The 13,787-nt window shown below is 37.8% G+C and overlaps 2 protein-coding genes across 2 annotated transcripts; one reads left to right on the top strand and one right to left on the bottom strand.

Annotated features, from left to right (window-relative positions):
• The first annotated feature begins 324 nt into the window (after positions 1-324).
• On the top strand, positions 325-12,201 carry LOC108778492 (band 4.1-like protein 4). Its single transcript, XM_018545697.1, has 15 exons — positions 325-438; positions 3,373-3,477; positions 3,644-3,783; positions 4,668-4,765; positions 5,483-5,603; positions 6,002-6,089; positions 6,175-6,291; positions 7,839-8,342; positions 8,717-8,931; positions 9,277-9,355; positions 9,423-9,508; positions 9,741-9,896; positions 10,731-11,001; positions 11,786-11,892; positions 12,139-12,201. Exons 1-15 carry the CDS (start codon positions 325-327, stop codon positions 12,173-12,175), a joined length of 2,238 nt encoding a protein of 745 aa, XP_018401199.1. The 3' UTR covers positions 12,176-12,201.
• Srp9 (signal recognition particle 9) lies at positions 12,065-13,770 on the bottom strand (the record flags this gene model as incomplete). The annotated part of the gene is made up of 3 exons (XM_018545696.1): positions 12,065-12,452; positions 12,563-12,631; positions 13,738-13,770. Coding segments are annotated over 3 exons (198 nt in total), but the record flags the coding sequence as incomplete, so codon positions are not given.
• Positions 13,771-13,787: the final 17 nt, after the last annotated feature.

Raw genomic sequence — 13,787 nt, 5'->3', positions numbered from 1 at the left:
TTGTTCGTGTCAGTTCGTGTATATTAACGCAAATACATTGATATTAATGCGAAACATCTGGGTGCGATGAGGAATTATGCAGAGAGACAGAACGGTGATCTCCGCACTTTTGAATACTTGATTGATGAGCTGCGTATACTGTACTATAGTATCTACCGAATCGTAAAACGCAACTTACGTTAATTCACAGCGAATTGAGAGAGCGACAGTACGAGAAACAGTTTCGTGTGTTTTCAGGATGAGCGCAAACGCGTCGAGTACGGGATAAACGCGCGAGCCAGCGCTGCAGGTATATAAAGTCGAAGCCAAGGAAGGAAGGAAGCGATGGTGGTAGAGTGGCTGTGCCCTGGACTCAGGCCGACCAGGAGCAACAGGCCCCGTCTTTTGCACTGCAAGGTGATCCTTCTGGACGAGCACGAGTTGCTGCAGGACGTCCTGGTAAGTTCGGGCCTCGATCTCATACCTTTTCGAGTCGATCTTTTTCCCCTATCGACCGTCCTTTCCTCATCACGGGATTCTCTCGAAAGACACACAGGACGACTGCTGTTCGCGATATCGTTCTCGTATCGAGGATTATACGACCGCATTCGCGAGTCGTTGGTATGGATGAAGGTATACCCTATCCCCGTAATTCGTGCGCGTAGCCAAGTTGTAATTTAGTGAATTAATAGCATTTTCCTTCCCGCAGTTCGTTTCTGGACGGTTGTTTCGGTGCGCTCCGGACTACTCTCTCGTGCCCGCCGGCCACGGTGGGTTATGGCCGACTGTCGGCGGCTCCGCGCACGAGAAGAGGCGCGTACATATCTCAGGGGGGTATACCCGGAATTCCTTCGGTCTTCTCTGTTATTAGACGATATGCCAAAATTGGCGGTGGGCCACCGTGGGCCACGACGGTGGTAACGCCGTACCTCCTCCGCATCGCCGACGGCCGTGCCGCACACTAATTCTCGCGTCTTTTCAACCTACCCGTTTCCCCCTTCTTTCTTTTTTTCTTCCTCTCGGAATCTCTCTCTCTCTCTCTCTCTCTCTTATCCTCTCGCCGCTTCCCTTTCACCGTCTAGCTCATTTTGTCGATTAACATTCCGGACCTGTATAAGCACGAATCTTTCATTGTGTGCATCACATGTACGTGTAACGCCCGTAAGGTCGAACGCAAATCGAAATTCAGTCGAGCGCGTTAAAAACGAGAAGATTGTTCCTTGAGGGGGGATATCGAACGTCAAAGTTAATCCCCATCGATTACGCCAGATCGCGAGCAGTGTCTAAATATTTGTGAATTTTTTGGCCAAATACACTCTGCACATACGATAAGCAATAATATACAAGTCCGTATAATAAACGCTCAAGAAAAAGTGATAAAGTCACGACTGTTTCAAAAGAAATATCGGAAAAGATAATCCAATCGCCAGTATTCTGGCGTAATCAAACGATGCGTGAGAATAGAAAAAGAGATTACAAAATGTCGAAGATGCAACCGAGAAATACGAAGGGGGAAACGATCGTTGATAAGTGCGATACGCGGTATCGCGCGCGTTATCGTTACACCGGTATCCAAATCCGTGTATCTTTCCGGTTTTATACCGTCAGTCGTAGAACCAGTCTCCCCAGTAATTGCGGCATAATAGCACAAAAGAATGACCATGCGTCAAGATAGTGCGACCAGATAAACGTGTGTTTTTTTTTTCTTTCTCTTTCCAGCAGAATCAGATATACCCTCTGTGTGCTGTTCCATCGTCGCGGTAGCTAATTTCAATGGAATTAGCATAAAACATCAGAGTTCTGCGGATACAGAAAACAGAATTTGCCGAGAATCGCCGAGAATTTTCATCCGAAACATCCGTCGAGGATACCCTATCCTCGAATTTATCCTTAATGTCAACGCCCGTGACATGTAATCCTCTAGCTCCCCTGTCTTTAGTTGATAATGAAACTCACGAGGTATCAATCCTGTGTGATATAATCGAAGCTATCGAAGAAACGAAAGGAAAAACGAAAAGGAGCTGAAAGCTCAAGACGCGTATATTCGTTTGCGTTGAAATTCCTCGAATTCTTGTAACATTACCGTCTCGCACTGTCGAGATCACCTCTCCTTGCTTCTTCGACGTCCAATTACACAAATGGCGCTTAGTGCCCGCCGCGGGCGGTATAACATTTCTCTCTTTTTCTCCTGTCACGATCGTTGCTACACTTTTCATTGACGTTACCGTACCTGGTCACGATATACCTGGAGGCAGAAATGAATCTTTTGTTACAAAGCAGCAACTTTAGCTGCGGTTGCTGTCACCGTTTTTCTCTCTTTCTCTCTCTCTCTCGTGACGTACCGTTTGCCAAGGATTCCTATTTTAGTGAGACTGTTCTTTTATTACAATTCTTCTTCCTGTCTTGCGGAATCTATGTTTTCCGTTTTTCTTTACATCCGCACAGTTTGGCGTCTTCGACAATGAGGGAATTGTCGAACGTCCGGCTCTGGTATTCCGGAGCGATTTATCGCGAAGCAATCTTTCTCGGAGCTGATCTTCGCGAGGACCAGTCAATTCCCGGTGTTTCGATTCCCACAAAGAGCTCTAGGCGGGAAAAATTAGAATGCCTAAATAAATGTTTAAATTACACCGTACATGAAAAATGAAAGAATACTCACTGGAATAATCAACCGAGAGAGAAAGAGAGAGAGAGAGAGGAGGAGGAGAAATGAGCAAAAAAAGGAAAAGGATCGTTCGAAACACGCAAGTTGGAGATGATTACCCATCTCCTGAACCTATACTCGACTCTTCTAGGCCTTAGGCGAAAGAAAAAGGGCGAGGTCTTATCTTCTCCTCCTTTTTCCGTTCTTCTCTCTTCCATCGCTCTCCTCGGCGATTTCTCTCGCTGTATTCTTAAACGTCTGCCACTTTCATTACGCCGCACGTATTTCGCGTTTCCTTTCGTTTATCGACCCATCCGGTCTAATCTCTATCGATCGTTTGCCTCACTGCACTTTGCGTTTGCGAAAAATAAAAGGGATACGTTTACGCGTTAGATTCATGTATTACCTTCCACGGCATCGCGCGTATCGTCGAAACGCGTAAATCACGGAGCGAAATGGGAAGATAATAACACGCGTGTAAAACCTATAACGATGAAAAATACGCATCCATTCGAGAGATCCCGTTTGTTTCCCTCGGGGAGGAAACAAACGAATGAACGTCATGGTTCGCAACACCAGTGGGAAACCGTCCTCCTTCTGATCTTAATCTCACCGAGAGGTGATTTAACTAGCGTGCAACAAGTACTCTCTGGCACTCTTGTATAAAATCCACGGAAATAATGCATTTTATTAAATATACGACTACTTAACTTCGACGTTGGTATTATAAGTACGTGTACATTTTCCAGAGCTCGAACCTGGGCCAGGAATTGTTGGATAGGGTGTTCAAGCACCTTAACTTGCTGGAAACTTCTTATTTCGGATTACGTTATCTTGATCACGGGAATCAGACGGTAGGATACAATCTATTTTATCTTACAACCTTTATACAGCAAAATACTTTTCATTCTAGTAACAAAATTTCAGATCCGAGATCGGAATTTTGAATTTCGCATTGTGCTATAATGTGTGAATCCTGATATTGAAATAACTTTTCAATTATACGTATACGCATTTTAGCAATGGCTCGATCAAAGCAAAAAGCTCGGCAAGCAACTGAAGATTCATAAAGGTGATCCTGGATCGGACGTTCATACTCTCTACTTCGGTGTGAAATTCTATGCGGCCGATCCGTGCAAGCTCATTGAAGAAATTACCAGGTATTTCCCGGATTTTCGTTCAAAAAACATACGCTTCTATTTGAATAACTTTTTTTTCAAGTATTTATCTTCTTTAAAAGTATATTTTGTTACGCGATAACTTCCCTCGCACATTTCTGCAATTCATTCTTGATATTGACGAACGAATCTTCTTTTAAAGTAAATTCAGCTTCGATTGCTTGTTTGTGACATTCTAAATATTCTCATTTCCGTTCCAAGAAACATAAAACGTGTAGATTCACTTTAACTTTGCTTGAATTTATACTTCATCTTTTCCAATTTTTGGAATTAAAAAAAGAAGTTGAAGAGTAAGTTGAACCGAGATTAAAGTTAATTTACATTGCTATATAGATTTTTCGGCTTTTCGATGACGACACGATACATTTTGAATTGACACAAACAGGAGACAATATTGAGAAAAACTGTCGCGAGAGTTTGTTTTTCAGCGGGCACGTTATGCGGATAATACGAACGATTTTTATTCGATGTCACGCTCCCGTGCAAACGATCCTTTCACGCTCGGCGTCTCGAAATTCCAGGAAATTCCAGGGACATCACGGTACATCGCGGACGCACGAGAATTCCACGTGCGTCGAATTTCTTGAAGCGCGCCCTTACATACATGCACGCGCGCATACGATTCGTCAGCGTTTCGCGCGGCGTTACTTATCCGCTCGTATGTGCTTCCACCGTTCTATACCTATACTTGACTCTTGCGTTCTGTGGCACGCAAGATAAACGCGTATAAAAATTATATTTTCCGCTTCGATGCGTGCCGATACGCGCCCCGGCCTTGTCTTCTATCTAAGATCGCTTTTACAACGGAGCGAAGGAAAGGAGATGGAGAAATCAGTAGCATGGTTTCTGACTTGTGTATTCCACAGGTACCAATTCTTTCTCCAAATAAAGCAAGATATTCTGCAAGGAAGACTGCCCGTATCCTTTGATCTAGCCGCAGAATTGGGAGCCTACGTTGTCCAATGTAAGATATACGTTACCTCTTATATCAAAGTATATATTAAATACACACACGCTTCTTATTTCTTACGCACTCGAATGCCATTTATCTTTGTAAAAAGAAATAAAACGCGGATAAAGCATTAAAATTATGTGAAAGAGAGGTATAGCATTCGCAATAGACGCAGAGAATACGAAAATTTACATGTACATATATATGACAAGACGCAGCTAAACGCGAGCAAACAGAATGCACACCGGCGGTCCACTCGTTATAGTTATCTGTTGGGGAGATTCAAAGTCGTACAGATCAAAAAAGGAGAAGGCAAACTGAAATACATCGCCATGTTTGCATCTCACTGCTATCAAAAGAGACGAAATGAATATCCCTTTTTTTCTATTCAACGTGTATACGAAAGGCAGAAAAAGCATAACGTCTGCGAAGAGAAAAACAGAAACAGAAAATAGAGTAGATTGAGAAAAACCGTGTTTCTTTTTTCGCAGTGTTATTGTAGTCGTTATAGCAATAAAATTGGGATTGGTAAAATTTTTATTTCATTTATTTAATTTGTTGTCTATAACAATATTTTTTCCGCAGTGCGATCTCTTATTTTCGATCTTATCGAGACAATTTTGTATTAAGTAGTAAACGTAATCGCAAATTGATGCGCATATTTCTCTCCACGCAATATAAGTAATTACTTTTCCGTTCACGTCCGAGAATAATATGCTGTTATTTCAGCGGAACTTGGGGATTATGATCCTAGACGACATTCACCCGGATACGTCACCGAATTTCGATTTCTCGCTAACCAAACCACGGAACTGGAGAATCGTATAGTAGAGATTCACAAAACTCTCATGTATGTCAATCGTGATGTTTAATACTCGAATAACGTATAATGTTAAAGCTACTCGATGTGTCTATGATAGTGTTTCTATATTATAGACAACCGATCGGCTATCCATAGTTAACTTATACGATCTCTATGTCTATAAAGTACCAACATTCGAGTACTTATAAAAAAAATATTAGAAAATCATGAATCATGCAAGAATTCTAAGTGTTACATATTTTTTACATTAGTATAAGATTAAGCAATAAAAGATATATTTCTCTTAATACTATAATTAATATTTCTATTAAAATAATCTCGCAAAAGAGAGAGAGTTTTTATTTATTAGTGTATTTTATTTATATAAGTAGCAGAAAAAAATATATTTAATTTTTGGATATACATATATTTGTGATTTTTTTTAGAGGACAATTACCTTCAGCAGCGGAATTAAATTATCTGGATAAAGTGAAATGGCTTGAAATGTACGGGGTAGATTTGCATCCTGTATTGGTATGTAGGCGCGGTGTTATTGATATCGATGTGACTAATGCCGCGATTGTGCGTTATCACAATATCGTACAATTTTCATTTGTAGGGCGAGGATAGTGTGGAATATTTTCTGGGTCTAACACCGAGCGGGATAATATTGCTACGGAACAAGACCAAAGTGGGAAATTACTACTGGCCTCGAATAAATAAAATCTACTATAAGGTATAATTTTTACAGTGTCATTAGCTCGCTAAAATTACTGCCCTTTTTTTTCTCTTTAAAAGTGCTTAATTATATCAAGTGAATTCGAGAACTGATTTTATAATAAAAGAATGAAATGCATAAGATTTTAACATTGCTAAATATTAATTTTTCCTTATTTTTTTCTTGTGTTACGAAACGAATTGATTAATTATGCAGTATAAGAGGGATTATCCTCCAGTGACCTTAACCTTGACATATATTTTGTCAAAGTCATGATCCCGAGTGACCTTAACAAATTTTAGCCGTCGCTCGTTAAAAGAAGTTATTAATAAAAAAATTTTATCAATAAAACCTAACTTTTGGACACGACTGCCCTCCAATGAATCAAATTTCTTGTTTTAATAGCGTAAAATATTTTCTTATATAATTAATAATTTCTTATATAATTTTTGTGTCTTTAGAGCAGAGAATTTGTCCAAATTTTTGCGTTTATATGTGGAATCTTACAACTACAACCTATATGGTATGGAGATATAAAAGTAATACTTTTGTAAAAGATGTTTTTCTTTATTTAATTCATTCAGTGCTTATATTTTCGAATATTGGGTATTCCTTATATTAATGAAAGCGTGTAATCGTTCATATGTATCAAACGCTTTTTTGAACATGAATTCTGCAAGGTAATGGACAAAATGGAATTGTTTACGATCATATTGAGATATATTATAGTTCCGCGAATATCTCTCCACAGACGTTCAATATTTTAAGTATGAACGCGTGTGTCTAGATTAATAAAATATTGTGAATGATTTACTGTTTTATGTTGATATATTGGGTTGATTTGGCTGTATGCTTTCCAACAATCGGTTTGAATTATTGATCCAGGAGAGATGTATTTTCGGATGAGCGGTAGTAATGTTTGTGCGTCACGGGATTTAATTCGTATGACAAATATTTTTTTTGTTTTGCGTATTATTCCGCCGAAAAAGTCATTGTCTTTTAACGAGTTGTCCGCGATGATATTGTCGACATCCAAATTTTGCCTTATCGATTTTGACAATAATTTCTTCTCCGCTAATTTAACTTTGGTTGATTATTAACCATTGATTCATGAGTTGAGAAGCCAGAGTGTTATAATTAAATATTTATTAAAATCGAGAATATTTAAATAAGTATACAAATTTTTTGTTTTAAAAATACTAATTATTTTACTTCAAAAACACAAATTTCCTGCTTTACAAACAAATTTTCTGCTTTAAAAATTCTTTGCTTTAGAAATACAAATTCTCTGCTCTAAAGACACAAAAAATTATATAAGAAATTATATTAAAAAAATATTTTGCGCTATTAAGCAGAGAATTTGTTTCATCGGAGGGCAGTCGTGTCTAAAAGTTAGGTTTTATTGATGAACTTTTTTATTTAATAATTTTTTAACGAACAACGAGCGACAGCTAAAATTTATTCAAGGTCACTCGGGGTCATGACCTTGACAACGTATGTAAAAGTCAAGGTTATTGGAAGGTCCCTCATATTACATATTTACCACAAATTGCATTAATTTTCAGGGCAGATACTTTATGCTGAGGGTAAGCGAAAAGAATTCTGAGGAGAGAACGCACGGCTTCGAAACACCATCGAAAGGAGCCTGTCGTCACCTTTGGAAATGTTGCTTGGAACATCAAGCTTTTTTTCGGTTAATGGCGACCGGTCCACCGCCCCTTAGTCCATACTCTCGCTTTCATTCATATAGTCCTCCGTCCACTTTGGAAAAGCACGCAGCCATTAGACGAAACCCACCGCCGTTTCAAAGGACTCCCAGTCGAAGAGCGCAGAGACGAGTCGTTGAAGGTCAAGAGATGGTCGGTTCGTTCGTCGAAACACCCGTCACCATAATCTCAAATCCAAGCAACAATCCATCCAGTGGTAATATACTGTGCAATACGCAAAGGCACATAAGCACATCGAGTCCGAGAAGCACGAGAAGCGCGCCATGGACGCAGAGTCAGCCTCGCGGCCTTTATACCTCGTCTAGTCCTCGCTCCGTTCGCTCCGCGGGAACGGCGCCGGCAGTTAGTTGATATATTATACTCGCTCGTATGACTATGCTTAACCCACTGTAAAATTGATTACAATATTTACTCAAACGAGAACGTTATATACATGCGTATGTCTTAAGTATTTTTCATTTGGTTAACTTGTGATTAAGCTGATGCTTCACTTAATGAACTTTATCCATGACACCATTATGATGATAGATATAGATGAAGCCTATTAGATAAAACATCAGATTAAGCCCAACTACAAGTTAATCAGGTTAAAAATCGGCTATAATAAACAAAAGAATTAACTCGTTGACGGGTCAAGCATATCCACGCTGTACTTTATACACGTATATATAGTTTCCATATTTGAATTACCTAATAAACGCTGTCTGTCTATGTAGCTCTTAAGTAGACTTCAACGTCGGAGTAGCTCGGTGGAGAGTCAAAGTTCGGGGGATAGTCATAGTCGCAGTGGTCACCGTAGACGAAGTCACAGTCATAGTCATCGTCGACATAGCAGACATTCCGATTGCGAATCTGAGCTTTCAAGAAGTTCAGATACAAGATCCGGCCATCGAAAACATCGCAGAAAACACAGAAATTCCCGTTCCTCTAGGTATATTTCCATATTAACTTTAGTTACGCATAATAGCGTTGGTCCCCCCTGCTCTCTTTCTCTCTCACACACACATACCGCGATAACATCTCGTTCTCATAATTGTTTCGTAAATAAAGTACCTTCTTGATAAATTCAAATCAAGATCCTTTATAAGCATTAGCGTGTAATTAAAGCAGTTGATCATAATGAGTCTTGTTCCCATCAATAACGGGTTCATTAACCTTTGCTATATCATTATTTTTGCATACATTTCCCTTAAAAAGATTTCTTTCTATACAAGATTTTTTCTTTTATAGACTAGATATAAATGTTAACTTAATCCAAATATGTTATTTTTTGCAGTAGACACGAGTTGGTAGATTCGGAGCCGCAATGGAGAGAGGCACAAAAACGAAAAGGGGAAGGTGTGCAAAAAGCTATTGTAAGTATCATTATTCAATTGTTACACAAGATTATCTTGTTTATGATATTTGATTAATATGCCGTAGGTGAGTCACACGGAACCCAGAAGAAGACACAGAAGCAGACATCGAAGCCCTTCTCAGAAGCAGCCACTGCCGGATGAACTCCGAAAGTACATATATTGTATATCTTAAATACTACAAATGTTACATGATCATAGTTTTACGAGACATTCGTAGCCAGGCTTGTGTTGATCGCGAAGAACAATTCATAGATTTTTTTCCTTTGATACGAATTGCAAATTGAGTTTACTGAACTTTTATCTTTATTAGTCTACGCTTTCATAAATGCCGACAGTTTATCGATTGTGAGAACGACATTAAAAGTATAATGTATTCTTTCAGACACTTGGAATTTAGCTTAATCGACACTAGCGGGATGAGCGAGCAGCAACGTCGAGAGATATCCTACACGGTGGTACAGTCGCAATCTGTACAGCAATCTCCCTTACAGTCTAACAATTCTCGATTGGATGACACAGATTCATCGTCCCTGCCTAGGTACGATGATCTCAAGACGGCCTGCAATCTCCACAACCATCCTCCGCAATTGGAGGATGAGACGGAATCCGTAGTCATTGTTTAGTTACCCCCTCTCATCCTGATTTTCCCCTTGCATGTATTTTTTTTATTTATTTCGAGCATGTATATTATCTACTTTAAGCATGCCCCCTATTATTTATTTGAAGCATGACGAATCCTTAATAAATAAGTGAGATTAACTGCTTGTCGCACCTGTTTATTTTTACGTCCTAGCTGTGGCACTCATTCGCTTTTGGCTGTGTTCCGTGGAATTTCAAAGGCGATGCGTGCCGATCGCCTTCATACTGGGGTCGTATTTTATCCGTGTGTTTTTATTTCTCATGCATTATGTATATTATACAGTGTGCGCCATGTATTTGTGTAATAAATAATAGTAATTTGGGAGGACGAACGATGATGTCAACGTTCGGGACCCGGGACACTTCATGTTCCGAGTCTTTCTTATGACATTCCTCGTATATCCCATATGATTCCCTACACGTATCCGGCGCATCTTGTGCATTTTATTATTGTATAATCTATCTGCATCTTCAAAAATTACGCTTTAAAATGTGCCACGATACAGTTTACAAAAAAAAAAGCGAATGTATTAACGGAGTCTGTGATTAAATTTACGTTAATTTTGATAACGTATGCACCGTGAGAATATAGTCAAAGTGTGTAAATTAACTGTATGTACTAAAACAAAACCAAAAAAAAAAAGAAAAACACGCATCAATCTGAGCCGAGCACAGTGAACCTACTAGTCGCTAAAACGACTGAGGTACCAGACTGTCAAGGATTCCCTTTCAGAACTGTCGGATCCGTTGGCAAAAGAGAAAGAAGACTCATGCGGCATTATCGTGATGGAAGTTATAACTTGCTGTCGGCAACGTCCAATCGAGTCGAAGGAAAGTATCCCGAAGCTCGAAACGAATATAGCACGAAGAAGGACTTTTATTATACTCGTAGCAACCGAATGTCAATAGGCAATAATGCAGACAGTGGACTCGGAGAGAGCACACCACAGGACTTTTCAAGCTGCTGCTCAAGTTCTGCTGACAGCAATAAGCCTATTCATGTAGTACGTATCCCAGTTTGCTTGCATTTTTACTATAAAATATCATATTTCTGCTTATATTTGTTTTAAAATAAGTAACAGTCGAGCGATGCGCATTTTACTTTATAATTAGCTATTTAAACATCAAAATTAATTAAATATAAATGGCTATACAGAGTCATACGCTGTTAAAGGAGCGCGAATAATACAAAAAATACCTTACATATAGATACAAAGATTCGGAGTCGAACGTTTCGGTCCTTCAGTTTGGACCATCATCAGCGACAATATAAAATATAAAATAACACTCCGTGAACAGCGTATGACTCTGTATAGCCATTTATATTTAATTAATTTTGATGTTTTTTTTTAAACTTGAAAGAATCTGTAATTCAATTTACTTCATTTTATTTATTTATTTGTAGCTATTTAAAAATAATAAAAATTGATGAGTAAATACGAATTTTATATAATTCGTGCATACTTCTCGTAAATAAAAAATTAATACTAATTATGATAAAATCTTTATCACTATGTTTATGTAAAAAAAAAAAAAAAAAACCATTAAGTGCTTCTATAGACAGATGTGTGGCTAAGGTTTCCTACTAGTTTCCTACAAGTTTTGGCTAATCACGTCATAAATATTTGAGATAGCGCTGTTAGAATCGCGCATACCCTTTCCAGCGACACAGTTTTTGTATATGCATGCTAGTAATTACACACGATAGCTTCGTTTTATGAAGTAATAATGTGGAATGATACAATTCTTCTAAATAGTAGATTAGTAAAACGGTTTTGTTTGGTATAGACACAATTGCAATTAGGGGGCGAGGTACATTATGAATTGCCTTCAAATCAAGAAATCTACCCTCCTGTTGACACTACTCTGGATGCTGTTCTCCAACCCATTATATCGTAAGTGCTTGTTTTTGTCGCTTTGTGCTTTTTTTCTTACTCAAGTATTAAATCAGATCTCGATTTGATTTATATCTGGCTTTATTAATATCTAATACATTATGCATCACTTAAGGACACATTTTGGATATAGATGTAAAAAAGTTAATACATTATAAATGTTGAAAAAGTCTTCTCTATATTACAAAATTTGATAGTATCGATAGTATATTAATTTAATGTACACGATGAATTTGATTGTTTCAGAACGTTAACGAGGAGGCAACGGAGCCACCCAAAATAATCGTAAAATTGTAATACAAAGCAAAACAGTTTTATATGCACTTGTATGATAACGTTCATACCTTAATTAAAATTGATATCTGTGGATCATTGGATCATGTGAGGCGAGAAGAAAATATTGTTGAATAAAAATAGTACGTTTTAGTCTCCATGATAAATGTCTTCCTACATACAAATCTTATTTAAATGTCTTTCGATGCCATGTGTCTCATGAGATTGCCTATGAATTTTTCCATTTTCTTTAAGTCCTGAGCTATTTCTGTTCTATATTGGAGGCACTGCAAACAATTTTTATTATTGGTATTGCTGATATTCTTAATCAGGTAGGTACAAATACAAAAACTGCTTACATTCTTCGATTATAAGATACATTTCTAAAAGTACTTACCTGTCGATTATCCGTTAATTTTAGACACAAAACCCCTTTACTGTGACAATACTTCATCGTATACCGAGTCTGAAATAAAACAGAAGGAAAAGTTATTACATGAATAGTTAATTATTCAATATTTGTATTTATATATAGTACTTCAATTTGCATATACATATGATTAGATTTTTTCTTTTCTGAGTACTTTTATTGCAATACTAAAAGGCAAAAGAAGATTGAGAGTAATTGACAAAAGATTACCAACTACAGTCTTGTATATTGTGCAGAAAACATTACAAATTTAAATTACAAAAATATAATTAAGAAAATCTTACAAAATATCTTCTATATATATATATTTTTTTTTTGTTATTACTCTTTAGTTTACAATTATGTAAATAAATCAATAAACTGAATGAGTAGGTATCTTGAAAGTGGTACGAAATATTATGTTGATACTGAAAACTATCAACGCATATACCTAGGCACGCTTTTTTCCAGCATGCGTTATCGTAATCTCAAGTTCTATATATCGCATATAAAATAATATGTAGATCGAGAGAGGTGACAAAACAATAATCAGCATTAAAGATTTTGAAGAAACTACGTTAATCTTAGGGTCTGAGCACAAAGATTATTGTCATGGATTGTCGTAATTTTTGACAAAGTCGTAAGTCAACACACAAGGATTTGTCGTAACTGTTTCCGACAGATTCGTAAGGCAACGCAAGGATCGATACAAATATACGTCGTATGCCGTAAACATCTTTACGACAATCATTGTTTACACCTAACGACCTAACCTATACCCCACCTAAGAAAGGTCTCGCTCCATACGAGCGTTTACCGCATATAGACCTATGTTTTTGGGCCTAATGTAGGTCGCATTTAGCTCACGATAGAGACATCTATTAGTACACTTTACGCCTTTAGGCCGTCTGCTTGTGTTTACATGCGTTAAAGCTAGATAGGTCGTGCGGCCTAAAGGCCTCTGTACACGGTCAGTAATACTGTCAGTATCGACGAATACTGACAATATTATTGATTGTGTGTGGTTAATATTAATGGATTGACGTAGAATACTGACGATGATTTGGACTTAAATACATGCTTTTTCCTTAAGATCCATGACGCCATAGATAATAATATACGTCAAATCACGTCAAACTAAAGTGAAATATTATCAATAATACCTGATCGTACAAGATTATAAAAACTAATGTACACTGTCAGTAATACTGAT

The sequence above is a fragment of the Cyphomyrmex costatus genome, unplaced genomic scaffold, assembly GCF_001594065.2.
Source record: "Cyphomyrmex costatus isolate MS0001 unplaced genomic scaffold, Ccosl1.0 scaffold50, whole genome shotgun sequence".
Lineage (NCBI taxonomy): Eukaryota > Metazoa > Arthropoda > Insecta > Hymenoptera > Formicidae > Cyphomyrmex > Cyphomyrmex costatus.
Note: the sequence above shows the minus strand (reverse complement) of the source record. Positions and strands in the feature narration are given on the sequence as shown.